At 42.0% G+C, this 17,195-nt stretch overlaps 2 protein-coding genes and 1 long non-coding RNA gene across 3 annotated transcripts; 1 reads left to right on the top strand and 2 right to left on the bottom strand.

The window, feature by feature from the left end:
- Positions 1-4,256: 4,256 nt before the first annotated feature.
- Positions 4,257-5,421, bottom strand: LOC117810473 (growth arrest-specific protein 1; the record flags this gene model as incomplete). Its single annotated transcript, XM_034680320.1, is given in 3 exon segments — positions 4,257-4,925; positions 4,928-5,018; positions 5,020-5,421. Coding segments are annotated over 3 exon segments (726 nt in total), but the record flags the coding sequence as incomplete, so codon positions are not given.
- Positions 5,422-6,758: 1,337 nt separating this feature from the next.
- Positions 6,759-13,597, top strand: LOC117810037. Its single transcript, XR_004630671.1, has 4 exons — positions 6,759-6,926; positions 10,417-10,604; positions 10,695-10,771; positions 12,412-13,597. It is a non-coding gene; the product is annotated as an uncharacterized LOC117810037 (long non-coding RNA).
- On the bottom strand, positions 9,572-16,934 carry cplx3b (complexin 3b). Its single transcript, XM_034679577.1, is given in 4 exon segments — positions 9,572-12,600; positions 12,784-12,871; positions 16,098-16,151; positions 16,153-16,934. Coding segments are annotated over 4 exon segments (468 nt in total). The 5' UTR covers positions 16,254-16,934; the 3' UTR covers positions 9,572-12,375.
- Positions 16,935-17,195: the final 261 nt, after the last annotated feature.

Genomic DNA, 17,195 nt, shown 5'->3' with positions numbered 1-17,195 from the left:
TGTACTAAATGTTGTGAATTGCAGTGCTTGGCTGTAGCTGCTTTTGGTTAAACAAGTGGTTTTCAAATCTGCCCAGAACTCACAGCCATGTTTGTTTTCTGCCCTACCAGCTGGTTAATCACATTCACCTGCCAGGTGTAAATCACTCCCAGACTCTCTGGTTAGAACAGAGAGCAGTGAGGCCACAAGTTCTGGAGCAGCAGAATGGGGAACCACCGGGTGCAGCGTTTGTGGCTGTGCTGTGGAGTGTAGGGGGGCTCTAATTGGCTAACCTTGCCCGTGGTGTTGGCTCAGCTTTATTTCTTTAATCATGACTGGAGCATGTTACTGCCAGGAAAACTTTGGATGCAATTTTGACCCTTGTGCTTGCTTTGTTGCTTGTGTGTAGGAGTTGGACCAGATCATGCCCCCCTCCCTCTAGTACACAGAATATCCTTAATGCATCCCAGAAAGAAGGATTTTGAAATGGAAAACCTTAAACCTCCATCCCTCTCCTCCAGTCTCCTTCTCTAACCACAACCTACGGCATTGTGGCTTAATTGGCCTCTATTTCACTGCAGCTTCAACAACACTACTTATTCCCTGCTGCCCCTCCAATTCCCCTGGTTCTGTTGACACTGTTAGTGGAGCAATGTTTGAGTCATACTGACATCCTCCATGAGGAGGGGTCTCAATGTTGGAGACTTTCAGGAACTTTGTACCCTTGATTCCAGCAACCCTTGCACTGAAAACAGAGCGCAGGTCAGGCATTAACTGTGGCTCGATGGTTATCATGAATGGAACATTGTACCTTCGAGAGACAAGAGCCTCCCAAATCCTCTGGTCACTCCCACTTTGGAGCGGTGAGGAGAGAGTGGGGGTCAGGTCGAGGGTTGTTGAAGGGGGGGGGGGGGGTTCGGAGAAATGGCGAATAAAGATAATTTAGAAAATGGGCTCCAGCACAGTGCTGCCTCTGTAACCCCCTGTTCCCCTCCACACACTCAACTCCCCGAGGCTGCTCTGCTCATGTTTGTTTTGATTTGGCTCCCAGATTTGGGGTGAGTAGGGTTGAAGGGGGGGGTTATGTTGGAGGACTTTAAGATGCATGGCAGTGGTTAAGACAGATTGGACCAGAGACAATGTAACCAAAGTAGAGGGAGTCATGCTATACTGTAGCTGTAGGCCTCTTGTGTTTCTCTATCTCTCTGTTTTATGACACAAGAGACAGTTGGATGTGATCGAGGATTCCTGCGGTTGAGGAAAAATCAGGAGAAGCTGTGCAGACGTTCTCTCCAGGCTGGAAGATGTTGAAATGTGCCACCTGTATCTCAAGTTACAGATTTATTTTGTCACGCAAGGCTGGGGACTTCCTGACAAACATGATCCTGAGTACTCCAAACATTTCGTTTTTAATGAAAGGATGATGGTAGCAGCTGATCAAGAGCAAAAATGTAAATTTAAATTAAAAGTTTATAAAGCCCTCTGATATCAGCTCAATCAGATAATTTTATGCATTTACTGACTGAGCCGTCTTTGTTGTAAAATATCACAGAAATTATAAGGAGAATTGTGATCTGTACTTATGCCCCACAGAGGATGTGTTGTGAAACGACCAGACACTTTAAATTCCTCACCAGGTATCAGTTACACTGATCTAATCCCTGGAACATTACACAGTGAAACATAAAGCCTCATGAAGTGCTTACTTTGGAATCATTGGGCAGACTATTGAATGACATTTTTAAACAATGACCTCTGCTTCTTTTTGCCTTTCCGGTGCTGTAAATATGACTCCTAGAAAGGCAGTGCATCAACAAGATATAAAGAGGATCTCATATGGTAAGTGTACTTCACAAGTTTAAAGGAATTAGAATACATTTTCTATACCTTGTATTTTTAAATGAATGTGGTAAAAATCAAAATAAATGTAGGTATCAAAAATCATAGACACTGATCTTTCAATTAAGATTTAGTCCACCTTCTTCCAGGGGCTCAGCCAGAGGGGTAGCATGCCCCTACCCTAACTTGAATCCAGATGCCACCCCAAAATTTCTCAGTATGATTGGCTATTTGCTTTATCATACGTATGTATATATCATATGTGTCTTGATAAATCTTAACTGCTTGGACCGTTTTTGATGGTAGTTATATGCAGCATATTTATTTTAATGGTGTTTGAAATTGTAGAAAAATCCTTCACATATCTATTTCATAAAACAAATGTGTGAGGAAGAAATGGGTCCATCAAAAATGGCAAGAGAAACTCTTGTAACTCTTGTATATTTTCAAACACTTTGTATCTTCTCTTTGAGTCCTTAAAGGATGAAACTTTGATGTAAATGTTGTGTTACATTTTAGAGTTAATAAATGATTCCATATACCATCTGTGTATAATGTAAATAGTTAAAAGTAGAAATGGTTAGTGGAGTCAAAAATAGTAATAAATTATATTCATTAATGTGTGTGCACACAAAGAACCACCCCTGCATAAGTTTGTACCACTGTTGGGCCACCCCAGTCAAAAGTCTGTACACACCCCTGCTGACTTACCATGCACTACTGAAGCATAAACCTCTTTCAACATAGCATTAAACATGCTTACATGGTGGTGCAAGTTCTCTTCAACCTCAAAGTTACTATTCAAGTGCGACTTTGACAGGAGAAATCACAGTGACATGAATTAAAAATGAAGCTTTTGAGACATTTTCTCAGTGGATAAATCACATCTTGACACAGCTTTATCTCATAAACATTTTAATATAAAATACAACCTCCCGCACTGAAGATACTGCACTGAAGTGTTTACTGCTACACTCTGACACGATGAGATGACAAATGGGAAAAGTCTAAATCACAACCAGTTTTATGGACAAAATCTGAGCTACATTCCTTTTTTTATGATAAACTGCATGTAAGTGACGGTTGGCAGACACTGGCTTATTTTACTGCATATACTGTACTTATAAATATATACACATTCTTCATGTTCTAGCTTCATAATTTAACATTTATCAACATTCTTCAACACTTCGTAACAAAACACACAGATTAGTTTGACACAATTTCAAGTGGGGGAGAATTCATTACAAGAGATCAGTCCTAGAAACAATTGTTTGTACTCTCCTTTTTGATGAAGTGAGAGATGAAGACTGCTGCTTTGAATAAAAGGTCCTTCAAACAGGTAAAATTAGCCCTGAACAGAGGACATCCTCCTGTAAATATGAGCGTGATGCATTCACAGACACTAATAAAATCCTTCAGAATACATTTTGGTATGTAGATGAACCTCTATACTATTTGTGAATTGAACTTAGTCCCTTGTTTGAGTTTAAATGTATATTTTCATTTCTTGAAAGCAATACATGTCAAACGTGTTCAATGTGTTGCCCGCTTTAGTTACTCCTGCACTCCAACAATAATTGTGATAGTATATTCAACTGTTGTTTGACCATTCACATTTTACTGCTAACAAAAGTTAATATGCTGTTTTTCCTGTTTGCAAACTCTTAGCGTGTCATCAACTCTTGTGACTCTGCTATATTCACTGATCAGCACATTGTTGCTGCACTAAATGCTGCACTTCAGTTAAATTAGACAAAACATGACCTGATGTTTGGTAAAATCTCCAAAAATCATTTTCATCGTTGAATGAGCTCATGAAAATGCATTGCAAAAACTTCTGTTCTATTCACTCTTGTTGTCCCTCCTAAAAAATAGGATTCTTTCATACATAACCCGGGCTGAGTTTGACCAGGTGAACTCCTCATGAGCTGTGTTGCGGACAAACTCCAGGCCTGGTTTGTCGACCTGTTCACACCACAACACAGCGTTTCCTGGCTTGTTGCTTGAGTGTGAAAGCTGTAATAAAGACAGGGGTGTTTTAAAGGCGTGAAAAGGGGCTGGCTGGAGAGGAGGAAGAAGAAGTAAGGGGGGGGTCTCAGGAAAAGTTCAATAAAACTATCTCACATGGGGGAGGGGCTGCAGAAACAGAGCTGGAGAGGGGCTTCAGTTAATTTCAGTACTTGATCCCACACCCTGGCCTGTCCTTTGACTGTGCCCACAATATTTGAAGTGTGGTTTGCTGCAACAATGCTGAGGCCCCTGAAACGGAGAGCAGAGCAAACACGGGCTGGATGGGTCCAATGTTTGTCTAAGGTCTTAATAAGGCCACACTCCAAGTACCATTGAAACCAAACCAAACAAACAGAAGCGAGTTAAAGGCACACAAGATGGCTAAATAGTCCTGCTTGGTCCACTTCCTTTCATTATCACTTACAAGTGTATTTTTTTTTTTTTTTTTGCCATTTGGGACAACAGCCTTTCCTTCCTTAACTCTTTGCAACAAGTGAACCAGTCACTCAGAGCAGTGTAAGGCATCTGTGTGAAGATCTGAGTTGGTTTTTCCTGAGTGAGATGTGCACAAAGATGAATTAATATGCAAATTATAGCTGAGAACACCTCCACAGATCACTACTGTGCTTTCACTCTGCACTAAATCTGGGAGGCCTGTAGCTTCTTTCATCCAGCAGTTTGAGTCCTGGGCATACAAGCCAAAGCTGTGCTGAAGACACTCTAATAAAGTCCCTTTTCTTTTCAACTGCTATTGGACTTTTCAACCCCGAGCTCATTTGAATTAACAGGTGTCCTGTTATACTCCATGTATAAATCCAACAAGTGTTTTTAAAAAACAATCATATCAGTACAATATCCATGCTAAAGGGAGAAGCAGGACGCCTCTGCAGATGGTTGACCCCTGTGAAGCAGAGGAATGATCTGTAAACACCTCCTCTCTGTCATTTTTCGGATCATAGTCTTCATCCTCGTATATATCATCAACATCAGGCTGGTCTGACATACACTGTGGTCTCCAATGGAGCAAAGTTTGCTCATGTTCTCCTTGACCACTTCACAGAAAGGCCTCTCGACCCCATCACAAACACAGCGGTTAGCAGCTTGCCGTTTGGGATGAAGAGCATCTGCTGGATGGTGGCTTTGCACTTGGAGGAGCACTTCCTGCCGTTGAACAGCTGGCCACAGTATGACAAAGTAGGCTGTAAGAGAGGTCTGGCAGCTGCTGTCGTCCTCGCAGCGCTGCCGGGCCTCCATGCAACCGATCCCCCCAGCGTCGCTCGGGTGTCTGCGGGGAAGGCAGGGCTCGATAGCTCGCTTGGCGCTCAGGCACTCCGGGTCCTGCGCGCAGTCGCAGGTCTCCAGGTCCGGCCCGCTGCGCGTGTGATTCAGCCGTATGAGTGCGTTGATGCAGTGGCTGGGGCACTGCTTCCTCGTGCCTCTGATGTTCCCCTCACAGGCTGCTAAGTATTGACTGTATGCAAGTTCGCACTCGGGCTCTTCGTGGCACCGGAGGAGCGCCTGCCAGCAGATTAGCTGGGCATCCAAGGCCACCAGCACCCAGGGGAGAAGTGCCAGGGCGCTGCAACCAACATTTCATGCTTGGATGGAGTTCTAGTTTGGTGACGTGAACTTTCTCCACCAGCACATTAGGACCAGGGAAGTTTACACATTGAATCCCACTGGTTTAACTCATAAGCAGCCATTCAATGTATCCGTCTGCGTCGAATAAAACACAAAAAGTCCCTCTGTAAAGCATCCACAACTTGCACGTAAGTTAACTCTGTCCTCTCCTGGCCGAGATTTACTACAGGATCTGACTCAGGGAAATCACCACGCGTGGCTGCAAAAAAAGAGCAACATCGCAGCAACAGTTATTCCGGGAAGCATGTCCGTTCAAAAGTTGTCAATTTTACTCCAAACTACAGCCTATGTCAGCTCCATGCCACCGATGCAGATCAGAGGTGGACACCGAAAGGCGCTGCAGAGCTATCCAAAATTAACGCGCACTCCAACCACTGTTATCGTCCACAGCTCAGTTTGTACAATCACTCTCATCTTTCTTGTCATTGTAAGTTTAGACTCCTCTTCACAGCTTTACCACTTTTCACCTCCATCCACAAAGTCCATGTTTTCTTGTTTTCTAAGTTGGCAGAGGTTTGTATCTGTCGCATTCTGTCCCGCGATGTGCGTCTTTGTCCCTCTTCTTGCTGTTACGCTTCACGGTCCGCCGAGCATTTCCCCACAACACCCTCCCTCTGTCGAAAAAAAGAAAGAAAAGTTTTCCTTCCCCCCTCTCTCGCGCTCATCATTTACATCCTGGCCACCGATTGGTCGTCATTGAGGAGTCAGCCGTGGGACCCATTTCCAAGGCCTGCAGCAGCACAGCTCTGCGCACAATCCTCTCAGTACACGACGAGATAGGCTGGATGAAAATGTTTATAATTTTCCTTGCATGAAACTCAGGATCTGTGTGGTCCTCTCCTCCTCTCTCTGTAGCAAAACATAAGGGGAAGGCATACATGGGGAGAGGGGCTTGCAGAACGCATTCCATTGCAAGAAGCTCATATGTACAACTTAACTGTTTCAGTTTTCAGCGAAGACAAACAAATGTGTTCATTTTGAACCGCAGATAGAGGAGGGAAGCCTATGTGATAACTGCCTCCTCGTTGAGGATTTCACTTCAATGTTCTCGCTAATTGTCGCTCTTTCCCCTCTCCCCGTCCTGCCTCTCATTCTGCACAGTTTGTAAGCCCCGATTGATAGAGGAGAAAGGGAGAGAATAGTATTTTCTGGCCCGTTTCACCTCAATTGTGTCAGATTGGCCATGCAGTGGCCCCGTGTCTTTCCAGGCCGCAGATTGTCCACGCACTGCGGCCTATCAATGGAGAGGGGGTTCAGCATCAATATATTTTACAGCCATCCCCTTTCACACCACACTCGAAAACTACCAATAGGCAGGCTTCTCTGGCATTCAAATGGTAACTAACTTGATTTTTTTTCTTCTGCACCCACCGAGAGGCTGTGCGACTGTAGCACCAGCTCCATAAAAGCAGATGGACGCCCGACCTGAGATCTGCTCAAGACCACAATATGAGGTAACTGCAAGAAAAAACTGCAGTCCACTTCATTAAATAATACACAGAGCTAGCATAACACACACTGTAATGTGTATATGATGAGTCTGTATTGAAAACAGGTGTTCAAAAAGCTAATGTAATGCAGTCCAAAGAATCTGGCAATATGAAATATAGATAAAGGGGTTCCATTCATACAATTCAGTAATTTGGGATTCTGAAATATTGCTATTTTGTAAAATAACTACTGGAAAACTACCCATACATGAAAAACAGAGTGCCACAAGTACAGTATCTTGGTTAAGAATAATATGATGCATCCTGTGAAGAAGAGATTCATCCATTCATATTATTTACTCTGTTTCCCACATTTTAACTGTTAAGATCTCAGGTGGTTTTCCTACTATCTCAGGATAACAGAGCCGGGTTTCCCCATTATAATCCATTAAATTTACACTTAGATAAATGTATCCAATAAATGGGACAAACAGTGAAATAAGCAAAGAAACAAAGTTAAACAGAGCGAATGAAATGTATGATCAAAGGAGTTGACGTTTGCCCAAATAATCCAAAATAATGTATACAAAAACATAATGTACAAATTTTAACTATTATACATATTAAGTTCTGATTTTGAGAATCAATATAGCCTTATTGAGCAGAACAGAACTATTAGGTTTCCGTACACCCCTTAGTGCAACACATCAAGGTGAATAATTGTCTTTCAGACTCAACCCAAAGAGCCACATACTATCCACTTGAATTGTTGTCCAACTTTAAGCTCCCTCTGGGTTTTTCGATGTTTTAATCCAATATATTATAACATAAAAGGGGCAAATATTAGAAACACTAACACAGTATAATGCAGTGAAGTACGACACTGAGAATGGGGCTAAAGGTCGATACAGTAGAAGTGGTCAGGCTTGTGTGATATAATCATCATATCCCCTAAATATTGATGTTTTGATTTAAGAAAATACAACACTGTGCAGACTTCTCCCCAATGTCCAGATGTATCATTATGGTTATATTGGAATTTATCAAGTGTTGCAGAGTTGCTGTATCATGATGTCACCAATATATTGGAAAATATATTTAGTATTGTATCATATTGTCACCCTATTAAAATAATGGCCTAAGTCATTTTTTGACAAAATGAGTTTTTGGCCTAAATCATCTCTTGATGATTCTGGGCACCTCTGGTAAAATCGACCTAATCCTTAATTGAAAGGATTATGCTCTTTATGCTCTATAGGACAATGGCCTATGTCAAGAGGGTGACTTAGGCCGTTTTATTCTTATCCTATGTCAACATTTTTGATTCTTTAGGATACACCCATCGAGTGTCATCACTTCTTTGACAATTTGCCACATAGTAGAAAAAATCAAGATGACTGAGAATGAAGATTCAGGGGATAAACTGAATAGTACTGGGATAGGTACAAAAGCCCAGCAAAGAAGAGCTGGACAAGTGAGGAGAGGGACATGCCTTCTCAGCGTTTGATTGACCTGACATTTGTTCAATTTAGGTTAGAGTTATTTATGTTTTGAGTTTGCTTTATGGAATTAAAGGACAGTTAATAGTCAGGTTTAAAAAATTAGTGAAAACTGGATGTTGGAAATGGGTTAAGTTCAATAAAAACCCAGCAAAGAAAACCTGGAGAAGTGAGGAAAGGGACTGCCTCCTGACCAATTTGATTTACCTGACATTTTTTAAATTTAACTCAGGTTAATTTAAGTTTTGAGTTTGCACTATGGATGAAAGGGCAGTTTAAGCTAGGTTTAAAGTTGCCTAAGTCACAATAGACTGTTCGAAAATTGGCCTAAGTCACTTTATTCTTTAATGTTAGCTGACAAACAACGTTCTATGTATGTCAACAGTCATCCCCTGTCAAGGCTTTTTTGATTGAAATGATTAATAAATATCATATGCTCTGCATTGATAAGGTTTTTTGTGTTTTCCCAAAAAACTTAAAAAAATGACATAGGCCATTATTTTAATAGGGTGATGATATTTGTTGTGTTGTGTTGCATTGTGTTGTTTCGTGTCTTGTCATGTTGTATCGTGTGGTGTGGTGTGGTCTGGTCTGTCCTGGTTTGGTGTTGTGTGGTGTATCGTAATGTATCGTATTGTGCCGTGTCATGCCATGGGATATCGTATTGTATGGGTATCATATGAGTTGTTCTGTCCTGTCCTGACCTGTCCTATCCTGTCCTGCATTACCTTGTATTTCCATCCCCTGCACAACACAATCAATAACAGTTTGCTCGAGGCCGTGACATAAATTGATCAAATTGACACAGTGTAAGGTTGGCCTCTGATTGTTTATGCAAACCTACACACATTTTTTTTAGGTTTATGATACATGAATTATGGATATAGATTTTTTTCATCATCCATGTACTTCAGTGTTTTTTTCTTTTTCCTAATATATACTGCTTATCTGTATAATTTTCTTTACATAGTATTCAAAATCAACCCTCCTCTTCTGACAAGTCAGTCAGCCTCTCTCTGCAGCCTTCAGTGCGTCTGTGGTTGTGAGTGTATTTTGTCTCCCCCTGGTGTTCAGCTTACTTCACATGTAAGACAGCAGAATAATCTCCACACATCTAATTTAGCAGCACTGAACACAAATCCCACACACAGCAAAGGAATTAATTTTCCTAAAATCAGTTTATTGCAATAACAACTGAAAAAATCACTGAAATACTTTCAGAGACAGAATATTTCAAAGACTGTAAGACAAAACAAACAAAACCAACAAACAAAGAACTTGGAGTACTGCGTGTCACGGATGACAACACAAAAAGATACATTTTTTATTAATAATATTATTAGAATAATTATTGAGTTATTGAATTATTGTTGGAGTTGTATACACTCATACATGAAAAACAGTTTACATTATGGCTTCTATTCCACCCATTTATATTCTCTCATCATCAGACATGACAGATTTTATGACCTCTATTATAAAGGCCTTATTGCAACTTTTCCTCTGCTTTATATTATTGAAATGTTATAACGATACAGTTTATCTATCACATGACGATCACTGCACTGAAAATATTTAGCTGTTGCCTCAATATTCATTCAGCAGTAGTTTGGCACACAAAACTAAAGAAAACACTCTAATCTTCGTTCCCTCATTTCCCCGAAATCAACTGTGTTCATGTGAAATTAAGACTTTACAAACAGAGAGGTCAAAGAAAAATTGGGTTTTGGCAGTGGACCATTACATGAATCAAAGAGGGGACAGATAGGAGATGAGAAGCTGACTTCACTTTCAGCACCACGGCTACTGAAATTCAAACACTGGCAAAATGTAGCGAATATGATTCAACACAACATCAACAACATCCCCTCTTGATTCCTTCACTTGTGCTTGGCTTGAGAGCAACATGGACAGAATACACAGTCAGCACACAGTGACTGTGTGCTGTCACTCTATATGACCAGCACGCTCAGCCACAGTATAAGATTGTTATTAATATTACTTTTTTTTCACAGAGACACCACTAGAAATATCACACCAGCTAAGCAACACGACTCCACCAGCACAAAACAGCACCACTGAGACGCAGGGATGAATGAGATGGAGGAGAGGTCAGAGGTCATGTGATGGTCGACGACACTTGAAGACGCAGCGAGTTCATGAAAACAGATGAGCTGCTGATGACAGCACAGCCAAACAGCAGGTACATTGACATCCTATTCAACACAATGTGGACTTATACTCACACTGCAGTTACACGCTTAAACATACTTGTGCCTTTTTCTTTTTGTAGGTTTTCGTTTTTCAACAAAGGCTTTGGCATACGAGTTCTAAAGCATTCACATTTCTCTCATCTGAGCAGCTTCTAAGGTAATTTTTTACATCTGGATGCAGCCTAAGCCACAGATATGCTCCCAATCCCAATTTAAAGTTTGGAGCACAGTTATTGCACACGTTTAACTATGGAAGCCCAAAGCAGAATGGCATCAATACATTTTCTTTACGCAGTTTCCTCATGATAACGAGTTAGTTATGGTTATTTTCTCGAGATCTCCGATTGTTTGTCTCATAATCCCTGGATAACAACGCTGCTTTTCCTGTTGTACCAGATCCATTTGTCTCATTATCTTCAGATAAAAAAGCTTGTTTTCTTGTGGCAATCTAGGAAACAAATAACAGGCTGGTCACTGTGGTAAGTAAAGTGTGTTTCTATGTTTGTTTTGTGCTTTTGGAACTCTGGGGATAAGAGTTATGATCACCTGACAGTAGGTAGAGATCTTGAGAAAAAACAACCAAAATTAACTCAGGAAAATTGAATAAAAAATGTACAAACGTATGTCTACTTAGAGCTTCCATAACATACAAAATGTATTAAATCCACCCTTCCCAAAGGTAAAACATAATTCCTCCTGTCTAACACATTGTTCGTTGCTTTTAGTAAAACTGAAAGAGAGATATCGTCTGCCAAAGCAAACAAAAACGACAGAATCTTTGTAAAAGTAGCTTACAAATGTCTTAGATCCAGACAAAAAACAAGGCACACAGAAGTATGGGTAAAGCTAAAGAAAAAAAGCTTTTGTAATGATATTTATAAGAAAAGATTGAAACTAAGACTAATGCAGCACATAGGAGTGTTCATCAGGGCACCAGGTGGTCAACATCAGTAAGCTACTTCTGACAAAAATCTGTCTCATAAGATTATTGCACTTTTTTAGGATTTTGTGCTTTCATACATGGAATTTAAACACCTTCACAAACAAGCTCTTTTGTTGTTTTTTTCCTGAAATGAATGTCCAAATATCTCAAATTCCACATGGCACATGTATGCCCTCCTGACACGAGCCAGTGTCACTCCCATGTTTGTGTATGTGAATGTTTTGATTCCAACCAAACAGCTGATCTCAGTGATAATGTGCATTTGTGTATCAGTGAAATCATCTGCTGTGTGTTTGGAAGCAGTGAAAAACTTCACACACACACGCACACACACCTGAGACCTCTGCTGCAGAATCACTGTGTTATCACTGGTTAGGCAAGGTACAGAGAAGGAGGAAAGTGAAGGAAAAACAGGAATATTTCTTAGAGGAGGAGCTGCTCTGAGGGCAAAAGTAATCTCATTGCTTTAATCTCAATGGGGGGAGCCAAAGGACCACAGTTTTTCAGAGTGTAAGGTAGCTCATTTCAATGAAAAATATGAATGACATTCATGATTTCTAGAATATCTGAAGGTCTCCTGGAAAGCTGCAACTCTTTGTTCCAGTTTGTAAGAATTGCCCTCGATTTCATTATCAGCGCTCCAATCTTTTACTCTCTTTTCTGCATTGCCTCTGTCTAACTTTGCACAGCTACGAAAACTGTAATTATGCGGCTCTGCCAACTGAGATTCCACCCAAGCAGTGAGAATATTTTTTACCCCCGAGCAGCTCTGCCTTTGAAAAATATTTGTACAAGTGAAACTCTAATCTCCAGGGAGATCACATGAGGCTGCAATTCTCCGTTTGCTTTTTGAGGTCTTCCAGTGTGGCCTGAGCTTTGTCTTTAAGCTGGTCGACGTCTAGATTCTGGATGTTGGACAGCTGGCCCAGCACCGACTGCTTGTGCGCCTCCTCCTGGCCATCCTCAGCGATCATCTTGGCCAGCTCTGTGGGCAACACCACGTCGTCCCCCGCCTGCTGGATCTGGGTCTCATCCAGCTCATTCTGATGCAAGCACGTCCATGAAGACACACCCAACAGGACAGGAGAGAGGGCAACAAACTCAGAACCAAAGTCTAAATCTGACCGTACTTTACAGAAAGATTGTCAGCTGTAAGCATGGTGGTTTTACACATGCAGTTTTCTTGTCGCTCAGTTATCTACTTAAGCAAAGTTTGATTAGATTACCTTTGGTAGTCTGTACTTATCCCGGAAGTGACTTCTCACTGTGGCTCTCTCAGCTTTCTTCTGGGCAAAATCGGCTTCTCGTTCCTGTCTGCAAGAAAAGGAGGAAAAGTTTTCTCAGTGCCACTGAATGTATGAATTTAGATCATACCGAGTTAAAGCAAAATCCAGCAAGGAAAGGAAAGATCCATTGTCAGCCCTGAAGCATTGGAGAACCAATGCCAATGCCACAGCTCACACATTGTAGAGTGAATTGAACCCATCTAATAAATCACACCACACATTTTATCTCAGCATTTAGTAAACCAACATTTATGATTGCCACATGGAGATGGAAGTCTCCTTTACCAGGATAATTTGAACCTTGGAGGCCTTGGAGCTTAGCATTGCCTCCCCTTTATGCTAACTACACAGTGTGGAGCCAGCAGAAGGTGGAGCAGCAGCAGCAGCAATGCCGAAGGGGGAAATGAAGCAGGAAGAGATGCCCTGCCTATGCTGAACAGCCCCATATGCAGCTTCCTGCTTGTTCTGCACTCTGTGAGGTAATTTTCTCTCTTGGGATACTAGAGGTAACCTACTAATTGCAGTCAGAACAACACTCCCACTCTCACATCCGTCAACCCATCCAATATATCCTGGTTTTAACTCCATTTAGCTGTGCAGCATTGCAGTTTGCCTCTATAGCTGCCCTGGAATATCTGAATTCCAGGGAAGATTTCATCTCTTAGGACTGAAAACGTTCATAAAAGCTGCACTTAGCTAGACTGTTGTCCCAAGTGGCAGATCATGTCTTCCAGCTACAATTGACTCGCACTGTCCTGCTCTACTCTGGGAATCTGTGTCCAGCTCTTGAGTGACCCAGCACTTGGTACTTTGGTCATTATTGTGGTGATGTTAATTGTTGATGATAATGGAAGGTCTTAAATTGTTTGGTTGCTTCATTGTAGATGTTCCTTATTTTGAAAAAAAATGAAAATAAATAATAATAATCCTTACTTACTTTTGTGCATAGCCTTTACACTGCTTGGCAGTACCTGGACCCAAATTGACTTGAAGCACTTTGTTACTCTTACTGAGCTTGTTTCCTCTTGTCTAGATCTTTGTTTGTGTTGTTCTTGTTCTCGTATGTACGTCGCTTTGGATAAAAGCGTCTGCTAAATGACATTGTAACATTGTAACATTGTAACATTTTTTTCAAACTTTAGAGTTTAAGGCAAACCATCTTAGAGATAAAAAGACACTCCAGGCTTCATATTTTCCTTGAAGACACCTCAAACAAGGGATGGTATTGAGGCGTTTCCTAAAATAATACATATCTGTCTTGGGAGATTTCCTCTTTCTTTTTGTAAGCCTGCTGTCTCTTGAGGCACTTGTCAACCACCCAGCCTGCATTGTGAAGCCTCCAGCAGAGGGCAGGCATCAGGCTGCTGGCCTGGCAGTGCTCTCTCCTCTCAACATCACTGGAATATTTATGGCTTCTGTCTAGTTCAAAATTGCCCCTTGTAAATTGCTAAATTTGCTGAAATGCCTCGAACATGGTGAGTCAACAACATAATTTAATGCCTAACAAACTAGAGGCCACATTTAATTGAGTCAGTGAAATACAGCCGGTGCTTAAAACACTATGTATGATGTTCTTCAAAGCTACAGTGGCAGAGGTTGCAGTGTAAGCCTAGAAGGATCAAATCAGCAGCATAATCTAAAGTCAGAGGGACACTGGACAACCATGGGCATCTTTTACAAAGTGTTTGCACCCAATGTGTCAGAGGAAGGTTGTTTTATCTGGAGATGCTGCATTCAGGGGGCTGTCCATGCAAGCCTGAGCTCACTTTGAATTAACATGAGCAGACCAGACACCAAATGGCACACAGGCCCGTGCAGCGCTCACTTGCAGCCAATGAGGAGAGCTGTGTGTCTTCCCCTCTCAAGGGCATCCGATGACCAGGGTTGTCACTGTGGCCTGGGTGCTTAGGGTGATAAAATGTCTACATGTGACATGTCAGAGAGAATCCCAGCCCCCACTCCAACCTTATTCTGCTTTAATGTGAGCAGTAAGGCCTTCTTGGTGATCTATGCTTGTGTTTAGCACCTCTGACTAATAACTCACTTCCACTGAAGGTCACATTATAAAGGCAGAGTGTTGAGCATCTGAACATGCTTCCTGTAGAGCTCAGAGAAGAGTGTCAATACTGCCCAAATTAGAACTCCACTTCCCACTCGTGTTTAAAGTGTCTGCACATGTCACTGTGTCACCAACATGCTCATCAAAAGTGTTTTAGCTCTAAGGATTGAACCACTGCAGGAAAACATGTACAACTCTTTCTGTTATATGTGCACATTCAAGCAAAGACAACACATTTCTCAGGCTATAATACCCCGCTCAATGACAGGGACAGAGACTATCTGATATTGGATGTGGAGTCGTGCTCTAAGGGAAGCCTCACACTAATCAGTAGTGAGTTTCTGTCTTCTGGGTGAACTCTGGTTTGCAAATTGACCTTGCTGTTACCTTGTATTGTCCTCCAGTGGCTCGGGGGAGATAAACACCATAACTAATATGTAAATTAACAAACAATCGCATTTGCATAGATCACTTTAGCAGACTAGACTCAGCAAACAGCTCAGTTATAATAGCCAGTTTAAACAAGACACATCAGCTATAAATATGAATACAAATGTCAACTAAAATAGCACAATTGGACACATTACAGAGGCTTGATGATACTAAAGTCCAGCAATCAAACTTTTCTGGCCATCATGCATTTTAATGTAAATTTAGAGTATCTTTACGATGTGACTAATGTGTGTATGATCAAAGTCTAAGAAAGAATACGCCCAGTTAACATATATTGAGAAATATCAGACAAGAGGAGTGCCACTGTTGTTGTATAATGGTTAACATCCTATTGTTTACTTAATGAAACTATTCAAAATAGAGGTTTGAATTGACATACTTTATTTAGCACTCAGTCTGACTCATTAATCAGTCGCACGCACAGCAATAGGCACATGTTAAGCTCCGGGCATGCATACATGTCAATACTAGGCCGATTCCAGGAATTCCAAATTAAAATCAGAGCTACACAGTGTGCTGGAGCTGAGAGACACAGAGCTCCCTGGGCGAGAGGAGCAGCTGTGTGAGGAGCGCTCGTGTTATTCCACTGATGCGTAAAATAACGCGCGGCGCACTGGGAGCGCTCTGATATTTACACACAAAAACACGCTGTTTTAACATGCCATGCCTCCGCTGTTCTTCCAACAGCTACTGCATGCTTTTCTTTTAACTTTACAATCAAAACTTTCAATTATTGCCTTACTTTTCCTCCTCTAACTGTTGCTGATACTGTTCGAATTCCTCTTGAGTCATCCCTCGCCGCCGCGTCTGTTTTCTCAGCTTCAGGTTTTTCCTCCGTCAGTCCGCCTGTCAGGTTCTTCAGCTGTCCTCCCACCATGTGTTTCACCATGAAAGCCATGGCTGTGCCGCGGAGATTCCTCTACTTTTTCAGAGAAGTTGAAGGCTAGGTGCGCCCTTTGAACGCGCGGTGAGATCGGATAGATATCCGTCAAGTGACGCTCAGCAAAAACGCCTTGAAGTGTTATACGAGCGCATTTAACTCTAGAATTCTAGGAGTGAGGAATCAAACCAAAAAAAAAATCTGATTTGTTCCAGCGGCGCGTCGGAATCTGACAGTTTCAGGACCACTGGCCGTGGACAGCTCCGCGCCGTGAAGGATGGAGAGGAGCTGCTCAGTTATGAGTCAACAAGTTTGGCGCTGAACTCTACCAATCCTGTGACTCCGTCCGCAGCCACCACTCCCTCCGCCCAATCCCAGGCACCGCCGGACTGGGTGCGCTCGCATGGCGCGCGTCGGCAGCGTGGGCTGCTCCCGTGATTCGCCGTCTGATTATAACTCACGAAGGAGTCAGGCAGGGCTCCGCGAGGGACAAACAACACGTGACGAGTCCCAGTGTCTCCTGGCGGTTTTTGGTTCCTCTGTCTCTCTCAGGGTCATCTGCGCGCTGGAGCCGAACTTACAGTGTGTTCACAGTGAAAAAGCTTCATAATTGCAAATTAGTCAAATGGCTGTATGTCAACCCACGGCGTGAGCTCTGTTTATTGACTTAATCACTCAGAAATGATGAGTTGCTGTCTTCTGTGGTGGGGTTTGGAGGATGGACCTTAAAAGGGCTGTTTCGAAAAAAAGATGAGGGCAGATTAAGGGAGTGTGTGTGTGTGTGTGTGTGTGTGTGTGTGTGTGGTGTGTGTGTGTGTGTGTGTGTGCGTGCGTGCAAGTATGCAGCTTTATGTGCATCCTCCATCAACATTAAATGCTCTTGTAAAAGTTCCCTGCCCCAACATACAACTAGACATGACATCCTAAAAATAGAAATTTCTTGTCCAGTTGCATCACCAT

This window comes from Notolabrus celidotus, chromosome 3 (genome assembly GCF_009762535.1).
Source record: "Notolabrus celidotus isolate fNotCel1 chromosome 3, fNotCel1.pri, whole genome shotgun sequence".
Lineage (NCBI taxonomy): Eukaryota > Metazoa > Chordata > Actinopteri > Labriformes > Labridae > Notolabrus > Notolabrus celidotus.
The sequence above is the reverse complement of the archived record's forward strand: the minus strand, read 5'-3'. Positions and strand labels throughout refer to the sequence as shown.